At 42.0% G+C, this 12749-nt stretch overlaps 1 protein-coding gene across 1 annotated transcript in view; it reads left to right on the top strand.

Moving 5' to 3' along the window:
• LOC147673771 (N-terminal EF-hand calcium-binding protein 2-like) overlaps window positions 1-12149 on the top strand; it is a 565615-nt gene extending 553466 nt beyond the window's left edge. The window contains exons 5-6 of the mRNA XM_086945528.1: window positions 10210-10307; window positions 12129-12149. Of these exons, the coding sequence (XP_086801654.1) occupies window positions 10210-10307; window positions 12129-12149 (119 nt within the window). The remainder of the gene's footprint in view (window positions 1-10209; window positions 10308-12128) is intronic.
• Window positions 12150-12749: the final 600 nt, after the last annotated feature.

Genomic DNA, 12749 nt, shown 5'->3' with positions numbered 1-12749 from the left:
TTACAAGTAAGTTAAATGTGCCAATCAGGTGTGAGCCAATTGTCCCATGTATTAGGGAGAGTTTTCATACACTTCAGCACTGGTTAGCAGTGTTAAAGTACCCAGAATCCTAAAGCCAACAAAAACAAATTCAGTGAAAAAGTAGGGGTGAAGGCAAAAGGTTTGGGGTGGCCCTGCAGAGGGGGCCAAGTCCAACAACTCATAAAACTACCGCAGCGAGAGCTGTGTGAGACCTGTAGGCACCTTGGTTCAAACATAGAAAGATAGCCTAGTGCTTATTGCTCAGGCTGCAAGGGTCAGAGGTTCAAACCTCAGTAAGATGGTCTAGTGTGACTGATGCAGAGGTCCTGCTAGTCGAAGACTTTGATCCTAGCCCAATATATCTCTTACCATCTGAGGTTATTCAAGCATTGGAAAAACCAATAGGGCTTGCCTATGTAAGGTATCTGTTTGGTCAATTTCTTCTTTAGCCATCATGGCTAAAAGTTGGGGTAATTTGTTTTCTAATCATAACTTCTTTTTTTACTGTTGTAGAACAGCACGGTGGAAGGCAATATGGATGGGACAGGCTATATTGAGGGCATGTGGGGGGCAACGCAACACAGAAATCAGGAAGGAGGTTGGGGTAAAGCAACACACAAAGCTAAAGGGGGAGTGGGCAGCAAAAGCAACACGGACTGCTGCAATGGCAACACAGACAGCAGGAGGAATACTGAGCGGGGATTAGTACACGAAGCAGTCAGCTGAAAAAGACACACACTGGTAGAGTATTTAAACAAAGAATAAAGTAGCACCTAAAAAGCGAGCAGTGGAAGGACACATACTATGTTCATGCTCCAGGGGAGGGACAAACACAAGACTCAGAAGAAAAGCCCACACATGCTAACCAATATCAAGCTAGCATTTAAGAGTGACAAAAAAGCCAACCAATGGTAAGCATTGGGTGGGCCTTAAAAGTGCTGTAAGTAAAGAAAATGTCTTGCAAGCGTCAACGTGTGCTCTGCCTAGTAGGCAAGACCAAAAAAGGACTCCGTTATCAAGCCATGCACCTGTGATGATTTGCCCAGTCATCTTCTTTTACAGTATCATTTACAGTGGAATTGATTCAAGTTCAAAGTTATTATATGCTACTCCTCTCTAAAGGTCCTAACATCAATTGTTCCCGCCTTGAAAATAAAAATAACAACTCTTCATAAGTAAACTAGTAAATTAATACAACCACTTCAATGTTTACTGATTGAAACACGCCATTGACCTAGTTCTTTACAGAAATACATTACACATCCGCAAAAACGATGTGATTTGTCTTGAAAGGGACTTGCTAGCGATGTCAGTCAGGTACAAAGGACTGAATGCAACCAAAGGACTCAATTTTACATGTTTGCTATAAATGCTGGGTCAGAAATGGATAATCACGGTTCAGTGTTTTGAACACACACTTTTTCAAAAGGTGTAAAAGAGGTTCTACACGCAGGAATCACAAAGCATAACTTGTATTACTTTTAAGAAGTAAGAAGGGAAACAATAGCAGTTCCCTGAAGGTACCCCAGACAGCATTTTGTAATTTCAAGTAACGTGTACTGTTCTGTTGCTATTTGGCACTAAGCGCACCATCGGCCATTGCCTGAGGAAAAATCTTTGAAATCTTACAACTTGGCAACCAAATCCGCTTCTCCGGAATGTCGTTGACTGCCCAGTGACACCATTGTGGAAAGCTATCACACTAGGTGCCAACCAATAGTCCCATTTCCATAAGTGTTGCTTAAAAATAGCAGCACTTTGCTTGCTTCAAAGAAAAAGTACCTAAATGCCATCTCTGCTGTGAAAGAAAATGGCGGGCGACAGTAGCACTTTAAAATGCGTCACTTTTCATTTACTCCTGCTTTAATCAGACAGCTATTCTAGAATAATTTACGGAAGCTGTGTGTTGCATTTCCCCAGAGTGGAGTCGTCCGGAAGTCGCTTTGGTTCTGATGGCGCGATTCATCTACCGTAAAATATCATCCCAAAAATAGACCCGGCCTGCTGTCAGGGCACCCCATTGAGCCATTTAGCAGCCCATAAGCAAGGATAATTGGAAGCCAACACCAGCACAGGGTTGCCATTCAATTTCAATAATGATATCTTCTATTCATAAAGTGCCTGCAATTTACTTTGTGACGTGCAAGGAAAATGCGCTTTTTCAACATCCGGCTCCAGCGTGATGCTTTTTAATTGGATACGTATATTTTCTTGTGCTTTATTTCATCAAGTTTTTTTATCCTGTTTTTCTCTTTTCTTTGAATTTGTTTGGATAAAAACTTTTTTTTAAATCCAACTAAAAACAGTAAATTAAGGCTATGCATGTTTTACATAGCATTCCCCATTGCAGAGCTCAGAATGGGCTGAATTGACTTGTCTTTATTGATGGCACATCCCCTCTCACCAGCTTACAAACAACTGTGTACCCTAGTCGAACAAAATAACCGGCAAACCCTTTAGCGAGTGCTTAATTTGTAAACAGTAAAAAAAACAAAATAGTGCAATGGCCCAAAGCCTGCCAGTGGAGCTGCTGAATGCCATTTGCTGAAAACTAAAGATGTCTATTGGTGGCCGTGAGAATCAAAGGCTCAAGTCAAGGCAAGTCAGCTTTATTCAGAGTCATTTTACAGCCATAAAACCATCCGAAAAATACACTAATCATTTAAAACAAGAAAGATTTAGAATAAGAAAAAAATACTTCAAACCTATACAGTATTAAAAATGTCAAAAATTAATTTCTTTATCATGATCAAGTTAAAAATACGCATTCTTAAAATTCTACTTAAGCAGAGCGGTACATTATATACATTTTTAAAATATCCTTAAATTCAAATCATTAAAATCTTCATATAGTAATCAAAGGCTCTTTGTCAATGAGGGATACGTTATTCCTTCCAAAGATGGGCCTTCAGCTCTTTTCTGAACTAGGACAAGACTGGTGGGTGCCCGGATGATGATTAAAGATTATGGGCACACCCCTGAATGCATCTCCTAATTAGGGGTGGGCGTAATTTCCGTAATCGCATTACGCAAATCTCCGTAAAGCGGTAAAAAATCTCAGCGAACACGCGGAATTGATTGTTCGCGATGCTTTTTTACTGTTCGCAATCGCTGTTTGCGTACTCGAGGGGAAATATCTTGCGAACACACATTTGAGAACGCGACCAAGCAAAAAATGTCACAAAGTCGCGGAACGCACAATTTTGGGCAATTTTGCGTTCTCCGCGGAACGCGAAATTACTACCCAAATTCCGCAAATTCCGCAAACGGACCGGAACGGAATTTGCCGCCCAGTCCTACTCCTAATAAAAACAGAAGCGATATTTATTTTCAGAATAGGTTCTCAGAATATTTGCTGTTTTCCATAAATTAGAACTAAAACACTTTTTGAATCCTGGAAGATATGATGGAGAAAATAATTCAGATGCAGGCTGGAAGAACGAAATTAGAGAGGCAGAGGGTGACAATTTGACTTGTGTATCTATATAATGCTATATACGCCTAACGTAGAAGCCTCTTCCAATCTCCAGCTCCAATCATTTTTCCAATTATAGTATACCAATAATCTACTGAAGGATTCCTTAACAAGCAATGCTCAGAACCAAAACATATATTGAAAGTAGGACAAAATAATGACCAAGGAAGCTATGTCTCTTGTGTACACAGTTATTAGAATACATATCTATACTACTATAATAAAGGAAGAACTTTCAGCCTTTAAGGCGGGTAAACTCGGGAACCACAGCGCCAATCCACACACCTGATACACCGTTGGAATCGCCAGGGTGTGTAGATGGTTATAGGCTAAATAAAAAAAAATTAAAAAACGTTATTTAAAAAATTTACAGTAAAAAAAATAGTAGTCCCTCCGAAGTAGCGCCGGCCACGACGTGCGTGCTCACGTCAGGAGCGCGGGGAGGAGCAGCGTCCAGGAGCGCGACGAGGAGCGGCGGACATGGCGCGGGGGAGGAGCGGTGACGTGAGGAGCAGCGGAGAGGCCAGCGGCGGTGCGAGCAGAGGACAGGCTGGAGGAGCGGCGGCTGAGGTAAGGGAGAGGCGGACATGGCGCGGGGGAGGAGCGGTGACGTGAGGAGCAACGGACAGGCCAGCGGCGGTGCGAGCAGCGGACAGGTGGGAGGAACGGCGGCTGAGGTAAGGGGACCCATGTCGGGGCAGGCGGGGGTCGGGGCAGGTGGGGTCGGGGCAGGCGGGGTCGGGGCAGGGGGGGGACGGGCCTGGTGGGGGGCCGGGCTGCTGGACAATGTCGGGGCGGGCAGGGGGCGTGGAAGCCTGTTGCTCCCGGACAAGGTCGGGACGGGCTGCTAGTAATTCTTATAAAGAGATGTTGAACCCTGTCAGCTACCCTTGTACCCTACCAGCAAAAATGCAGCCAGTAAGCTCTGATGTTTAATTTCCCCTGCTAGTATTGATTTTGGGTATTCTAGGGCCATCTCTACTATCCCCCACAGGAAAGAGGAGCCATAACCCAATTCCCATGCTACTATCCCGCCACCTCATACTACATCAGCTTTCCATTTTTTCTCCACTGATATTCATGTACTTTAATCCTCCCCTTCCTTTGCAACTACATTTTTTTTAGTCTGGACTACAGACAACTTTGTATTACTGACTCATGTAATAAAAAAAGCATTAATAAATAAAACTAATCCATATATACATACTTAGAATGGCTTTGAATCAACTTTCTTTACAAATTGGCCAGTTCAACTGTCCTTCATATTTTGCTTCCTCCAGCCACAGCTTAAAGAGTGGGATAATGGGCCGCCCAATTCAGCCAGAGGCTCACTTGCACCATTTTTAATGGCACTTTTCCTGATTGCGTGTGTGCATCCATCTCATGGGAAGTGTGCTTCAGTACTAGGGCTGGTGGAGCAATATTTTGCCAGTGCTTTTTTCTTTCCATTGTGCATATTTTTAAGTCATCCTTGTGTGTTTAAACTAGGTTTTCATGTTAGAAAACTTCAAATCCAAAAGTAGCTTTATATGTGCTAAGGTGAAATATATTTTACAGTTATGTGCAAACTAGGGGTGGGCACAATGTTCTGTTCTGCCCTTCGAATTGGTCGAATTTTGGCCACACCGAGTTACTCTTAACCCCTTCGATGCTGATGACGAACTCAGCTCGTCATCAGCCACGGGGGGCGTGTGCGGATGATGAGCTGAGCTCGTCATCTTACGCGGCTTTTAGAAAAAAGCCGCGTAGGGGAAAAATAACCACCCCAGCGATGCGGTTAAAGATTGAGTTCTGGCTAAATTCTGCCAATCACCACATGGCAGATTTTTTCTCCTGTTAGACTCCAGAATTTGTGAGTTGGTGAGTGAGAATCAGCATTGCCAGCGTGATTTTCTAACCAGGTCACTGGTGTTCACGGTCAGAAGGTTGTTGTTCGAATAGATTTGCTGCCGCTCAAATATATTTTCTAATCGAGCGGCAGCAAAACCAACTCGATGGGCCGTGTGCTCTTGCGCAACACTTGGTACCATTCGCACTGATTTTCAGCACTCTTGCACTACTGGCGCAAAACTGCAGTGTGAGTAGCATATTTTCCACCAGTTGGCAGAATTCTGCATAATCTCATTCAGTTTTTATGTAACTCCATGGAATTCCACGGAGTAAAAATCCGAAAGTTCCGCCCACCCCTAATTTAACAAAAAGGATTTCTATGTTGGTTCTAAATACTCCCGGCTGCTGGGAACCAACCATATTGCTCTATTAAAATGATATGTGATGGTTCATTTTTTAAAAATGTTTTACTGCCAGCATTTCGACACTATGTTTAGGCAGTGGCTGGTTTTCTTTCTTTCTTTTCTTTAATTTTTTAGCATATGCAGGTAAAATAATTAAAAAAAAATAACCAATCAACCATATTTCTAATTCCAAAGCAATTTTTTTGCTAATGCTCGTTTTCAGTTGAGTCTTTTCCTTGAACAGGGCCCTTTTTTATGGTTTTAATGTTATTTGTTAATGGTAAATCACGTTGGTAGTGTATTTGAACTCCCCTCTTTATTTAAAAGAAATAAATACATATATTTTGTGATAAATACATGTGTTGATAGTTTTATGACAAATATAAATCTTTGCAACATTTGAGAAACTTGATGAGTATGGAAAATAATATAGCTATAAAGGTAGCCCAAGAATATTGTTTTTTTTAACTTCACCCTTAAGTACAGTTAAAAATTGCTGTCCCTACTTCCATCTAGAACCCCCTAAATAAGTGAATAAACTAGATGCTTGTGAGGCTCTGGCCCTAGCCACAAACAATGCTAAAAGCCTAGATTATTGTGTGGACACTGTAGGTCAATTTAAATATAAATATATATATCCAAACATCACCTCCCTTTGAGGAAGAGAGGTACACCGACACCTGCTGAAAGCCGTTTCAAGCACTTTAATTCCCATGGAAATCTGACCACAGGTAAAACAAAAGCCAGCACGTTTCTCCTCTTCCGGAGGCTTGATCAGGAGTAAATGTCTCTCCCTTTCGACTGGCCACGTGACTTAACACTTTGATTCAATCATCTTTCAGAGTGCCAATTACAAACCGGAGTGTTATTTCAAATGGAGAGCAGCTTAATTATATATTTTTTTTAATTCAATGTCAGAAAAACGCTGCAATCCTTTACTTTAATAAACACTGTTTGTTATGCCTTTTTAATTTTTAAACCTGTGTAAATTAAATTAAATTAAATTAAATTTAGATTTGTAACGTGCACTAATACCCGGAGGTGCCTAGGCACGGCGGCTCATCGTGATCTGTAAGCCAGCGCGAGGTGTTCGGAAGGTGGGGATGGGATAGTTCTTAACCCCTTGCGTGCTGATGACAGAACGGTTCCGTCATCAGCATCGGTTGAGCTGTGCTGATGACGGAACCATTCCGTCATGACTCCGCCCGTGCAAGGCAGAGTCAGCACAGGCGGAAAATACGCCCCGCACGCAAGGGGTTAAAAAGCTCTTGGTTGCCAGAAAGAGATGTCACGTCCGAAAAGAAGCACCTCGGTTTTCCCTTTATTTAGCTTCAGGCAGTTTAGTGACATCCAGTGTCTGATTTCACGCAAGCAATCATGGAATCTCAGTACAGAGTCCGCTGGGACCCCTGAAAAGGACGCCACGATTAGCATGTCGTCAGCATAAGACACTGTTTTAAATCCGAAAGACTTTATGAGCGAGCAAAGGAGGGTGACATACAAGTTGAAAAGTGTCGGGCTCAGTGAGGAGACCTGCGGCACTTGCAGGGCAAGGTGAACCGGGACGAACTGTGACCGTCAAGCTCCACCGGTTGCTCTCTGTCACTGAGAAAGGACTTCAGAAGAGCCAGAGCCTTGTTATGTTATGTTATGTTATGTTAATTTCGATTTATATAGCGCCAAATCACCGACAGGTCTCTTAGCGCTTGCTTTGGGAACCCGTCCTGGCTTTCCCTGCGAAATAACTTCTACTGGGCATCCCCAAGGTGAAGACCAGGCATCCCATCGCGGTGGGGCCGTAGTGGAGATTAAGCAAGCTATTGCCCAGAGTTGCAGAGTGTGAACCCATGATTCGAGTAGGCACCGAGGCGAGAATTATCGAGTCTGTGGACATTTTGAGCTCAAGACCCTGCCGCGTCGGGAATTGAACCCTGGTCCCGGGTCTGACCTCTGCATCGGGGTCTGCCTCCTCTAACCAGTGAGCCACACTTCTTTTTGCCCCTGACCCCTACAGAAAAGAGTCGGCATATGAGCAGATTGTGGTCAACTGTGTTGAAAGGCGCCGAGAGGTTCAGAAGGATCAGGGCTGACTTCCCACCTGTGTCCAGAGCCTCTCTTATGTCTTCCGACACATTGATCAGGAACAGCTAGGTGCTGTGTTGACTTCTAAAGCCATATTGCGCTCTGTCTAGTAGCTTGTTATCATCCATGAACTTGGTAAGTTCTATGTTCATGGCCTTCTCAACGATCTTAGCAGGAAGAGGAAGAAGAGAGATAGACCTGTAGCTGTTCGCATCTATACTATCTAGGTTTAGTTTTTTCAGCAGCAGGAGGATAGAAGCCTTCTTCCAAGCTCTCGGGAAATATCCACCGGGTAACATCTGGTTAAAATTATCTGTGAGTTATTGGACTGTGGCCTCCGGAGCCAAGTGGAGAATTTTAGGGGGGCAGTGGTCCCAGGGTGAGCCTGATCTCGTCTGACCAAGCAAAGTCATACCCTGCATTACTGAGATGTTGTTCAAGTGGTAGAGGCAGGGGATAGAGTCTGCTGGTAATCTTGCCTTTTGGGTTCCATGTAGCATTCTCCACTCTTGCAGCCAGCCAGTGCAAAACTTCTGTCTCGCTCCCCTTTCCAGCACACCTGCAGGGTCTGGGGCTCATTCGTTGGAGCAGTTTGCGGTGGATGGAAGCCCGTGAGCCCGAGCCGCCTAGCCTCCTAAAGATCAAAAACATTATTTTAAATGGACCCTGCTGAAATGTACAACGCAGAATACATTAGATGGATAAGCTGTTCATTTTATTATCAATACATAAGTATTCTTCTGTGGCACTGTAATTGAATAAGGAAAAAGGTAGGTGGTGGGCGTAACTCGCGTAATTTGCTGTAGCGTAATTACTTAAAAGTATAGAAAAATGAAGCAAGATTACACATAATAAGCAAGGACCATCATGCAGCCTATAGTTCTAAATTCGTAGGGCAAAATGCACTCTTGCGTCAAAAATGGACCAGAGGATGCATCTGCGCCTATGAATTAATTTCTTTTCCTTATTACTCATAACTATGCAAACAGATGTAAACACAACATTTTCTGTTATTTTACATCAAAGGAGTAACATGAAATCACTCCAAACTGACTAAATCATGTGGATTAAAATAATGATTGCGCTAAGGAGCTGCAAAATGAATGGATATAGGCATCAAAGCGTAATGTCTTCTCCAGGAACAGTGCAAGAATATGTGGCACTCCTGCGGAAAACAACAAAAGCATTTTGTTGTTGAGGCACTCTCTGTCCACTGATGAACTGGCTTTTTCCTGCCTTTATTTTAGTATTTGTGATGATGTAAGTGTAGTGCCCTATTACTGCTGCAAGTAGTGCTGACTGCTTTTATCCTACAGTCTGAGACTCCTGCCTTCCAGCCGCTGCGAGTAACACGGGTGCTCTTAGTTTCGCTCTACAGAACTTTGGGCGGATGCCTTGCTTCTGCATCGACCAAATGCATTGGGCCCTGAAGGTGGTTGGTCGAAGTGTCTTCTTTTATATTAATCACTTTTTACTCTTACCTGGCTATATGTCATGTACTTATTTACTTGAATGTTATGGTGTACACCCTGAATGTTGACACCAGAATATTGATGACACATGGACAGAATATTGGAAATAAAATAATCCCCAGGTAAGTCTAGATTTCAATACCATGGTGAGGTATCTTCAAGGTATGGAGATGTGGAGTTAAGAAAAGTAAATGAATACTTCCCTATATGCAGTTACCTTTCGATATTTTGTCCCTCGATATTCTTGTACAACGATAATTTGGAGTTCAATATTCTGCTGTAGAGTCACATGTTATTGGATACTATTGGAACTTGGCTTTGAAAAGGTCTTTGAATAGGTTTTCCATTTAACAGCCAGGACTCCATGGTGAAAGAGGTCCAATCTGAGCTGTGATTCCAGTTCCACGACTTGACATCAATGTAATTTTATACCACAAGTTTATCAAGAGCACACTGAAAACTGATCACATATCTGGAAGGATTGGGATTGCAGATGAAATGTATTCGCGATATGTCCATTCGTTTCCTGAAGCCCATATATTGGTTTGGCGTTCACTCGGCCTGTTCTTAAGCTGTGACCAATGACGCGCCGTTTTGACATAAGTGCGCACCCGCTCATCATCTCATCAATGAATCGTGTCACTGTTATTGAAGCTCCTTGGCCTGAAGCCTAGATCCATATTTTGAGCTAGTTAACGAGGTGCTTGATTATAAATTCACTTTTCTGTCTTGCAATTACCATGTCATCTCTGTGAGCAGAGGCTTTTCTGTTCTACTCAAAGTCAACATTTGACATGGTGTGTGGGTGCTAAGCACGGGGCAAGTGTGGGGCACAGAGAAACACTTTCACCCTAATGGCAACCAATTATGTGTCACAGAGATAGAATGCAAATTTGTAAGATTATTCTTTTTCCTCTCTTTTCAGATTATTTTGCCAATCACATGGGAGATTATGAGGATGTTCTCTCTTCTCTGGAGACCCTCAACCTCTCCATCCTCAAAGCTATGGACTACACAAAGAGGGTGAGTAGCAGATGCATAAGTTATCATTTTAGCCATGACAGTGCATACCCTCTTTGGCAGGGTAAAGGGTATTTATTCACTGATACTAAGTCAGATCATATGGTCTGGGTGCACCACACCTCTAAATTATTATGCCAGCTCTGCTGTGCAATTTCTATGGCACAGTTACTTCCATCAACACTTGTAGGAGCACATACAATAAATTAGAGCATGTACGTTTGTGTGGTATGATTAAGTCTTTATGAAACAGCAGTATATATGATAAATTGAGCATTGTAATAGCCTTGCGGCTTTAAAGAGACATGTTGCAATACCAACAATATTTGATAGAAGCTTTACAGAGACAGTTTGCAGTACATAGGTAAGTGAGAGAATTCAAGTTTCAGTGATATGGACATATGCTTTAAGGATACAATAGTGCATAGGTAAGTGAGAGAATTCAAGTTTCAGTGATATGGACATGTGCTTTAAGGATACAATAGTGCATAGGTAAGTGAGGGGATTCAAGTTTCAGTGATATGGACATGTGCATTAAGGATACAATAGTGCATAGGTAAGTAAGGGAATTCAAGTTTCAGTGATATGGACATGTGCATTAAGGATACAATAGTGCATAGGTAAGTGAGGGGATTCAAGTTTCAGTGATATGGACATGTGCTTTAAGGATACAATAGTGCATAGGTAAGTGAGGGGATTCAAGTTTCAGTGATATGGACATGTGCATTAAGGATACAATAGTGCATAGGTAAGTGAGGGAATTCAAGTTTCAGTGATATGGACATGTGCTTTAAGGATACAATAGTGCATAGGTAAGTGAGGGAATTCAAGTTTCAGTGATATGGACATGTGCTTTAAGGATACAATAGTGCATAGGTAAGTGAGGGAATTCAAGTTTCAGTGATATGGACATGTGCTTTAAGGATACAATAGTGCATAGGTAAGTGAGGGAATTCAAGTTTCAGTGATATGGACATGTGCTTTAAGGATACAATAGTGCATAGGTAAGTGAAGGAATTCAAGTTTCAGTAATATGGACATGTGCTTTAAGGATACAAAAGTGCATAGGTAAGTGAAGGAATTCAAGTTTCAGTAATATGGACACTTACTTTAAGGATACAATAGTGCATAGGTAAGTGAGGGAATTCAAGTTTCAGTGACATGGACATGTGCTTTAAGGATACAATAGTGCATAGGTAAGTGAGGGAATTCAAGTTTCAGTGATATGGACATGTGCTTTAAGGATACAAAAGTGCATAGGTAAGTGAGAGAATTCAAGTTTCAGTGATATGGACATATGCTTTAAGGATACAATAGTGCATAGGTAAGTGAGGGAATTCAAGTTTCAGTGACATGGACATGTGCTTTAAGGATACAATAGTGCATAGGTAAGTGAGGGAATTCAAGTTTCAGTGATATGGACATGTGCTTTAAGGATACAATAGTGCATAGGTAAGTGAGGGAATTCAAGGTTCAGTGATATGGACAGGTGCTTTAAGGATACAATAGTGCATAGGTAAGTGAGGGAATTCAAGTTTCAGTAATATGGACACGTGCTTTAAGGATACAATAGTGCATAGGTAAGTGAGAGAATTCAAGTTTCAGTGATATGGACATGTGCTTTAAGGATACAATAGTGCATAGGTAAGTGAGGGAATTCAAGTTTGGGTAGTATGGTTATGTCTCACTAAGGCAGATATAAATGTATACATATGAGAGGATTCATGTATGTGTGGTATTTCGTCATTTACTTCGAGAAGTAGCAGTTCAAAGGCACGTGAGAGAAATTAATAAATTAATGTTTGGATGTTTCAACTCTTATAGGTGCAGGTATCGAACCAGTAAAAGGCACAATTGACATCTAAGCACACTGGTTATGTCTCTGACCGACAAAGGTGGCAATGCATGGAATAAATGAGATATGTATCTGTGTCTGACAGGCAGGAGAACATACAATAATGAGAGAATTAATCTGTGGGTGGCATCTATTTTTTCCTTAATGGGAAAGGTAGAAATACATACATGTGCGTAAATTCATCTATTCGTGGTATGGTTCTCTGTCTTGCTGAGACAGGTAGCAGAACATACAACTGAGAGAATTCATCAACATGTGTCATTGTTCTGTCTCTTACTGAAACAGGTAGCAGTACATACATGTGAGAGAATTCATCTAAATGTGTCATTGTTCTGTCTCTTACACAGAAAGGTGGCAGTACATACATGTGAATAAATGCACCTGCATGTGGCATTGTTCTGTCCCTTACAGAGACACCCATTAGTACACACGACATGTGTGGTACCGCTCTGTCTCTTACTGAGACAGTTAGCAGTGTGTACAGCATTGGAGGGAATTTATCTGGGTGTGCATGGTTCTGTCCCTTAATGAAACATGGTAGCAGTGCATAAGTATGTGAATGAATGTATCTATGCGTGTTATGGTACAGT

This window comes from Lissotriton vulgaris, chromosome 12 (genome assembly GCF_964263255.1).
Source record: "Lissotriton vulgaris chromosome 12, aLisVul1.2, whole genome shotgun sequence".
Lineage (NCBI taxonomy): Eukaryota > Metazoa > Chordata > Amphibia > Caudata > Salamandridae > Lissotriton > Lissotriton vulgaris.
The sequence above is the reverse complement of the archived record's forward strand: the minus strand, read 5'-3'. Positions and strand labels throughout refer to the sequence as shown.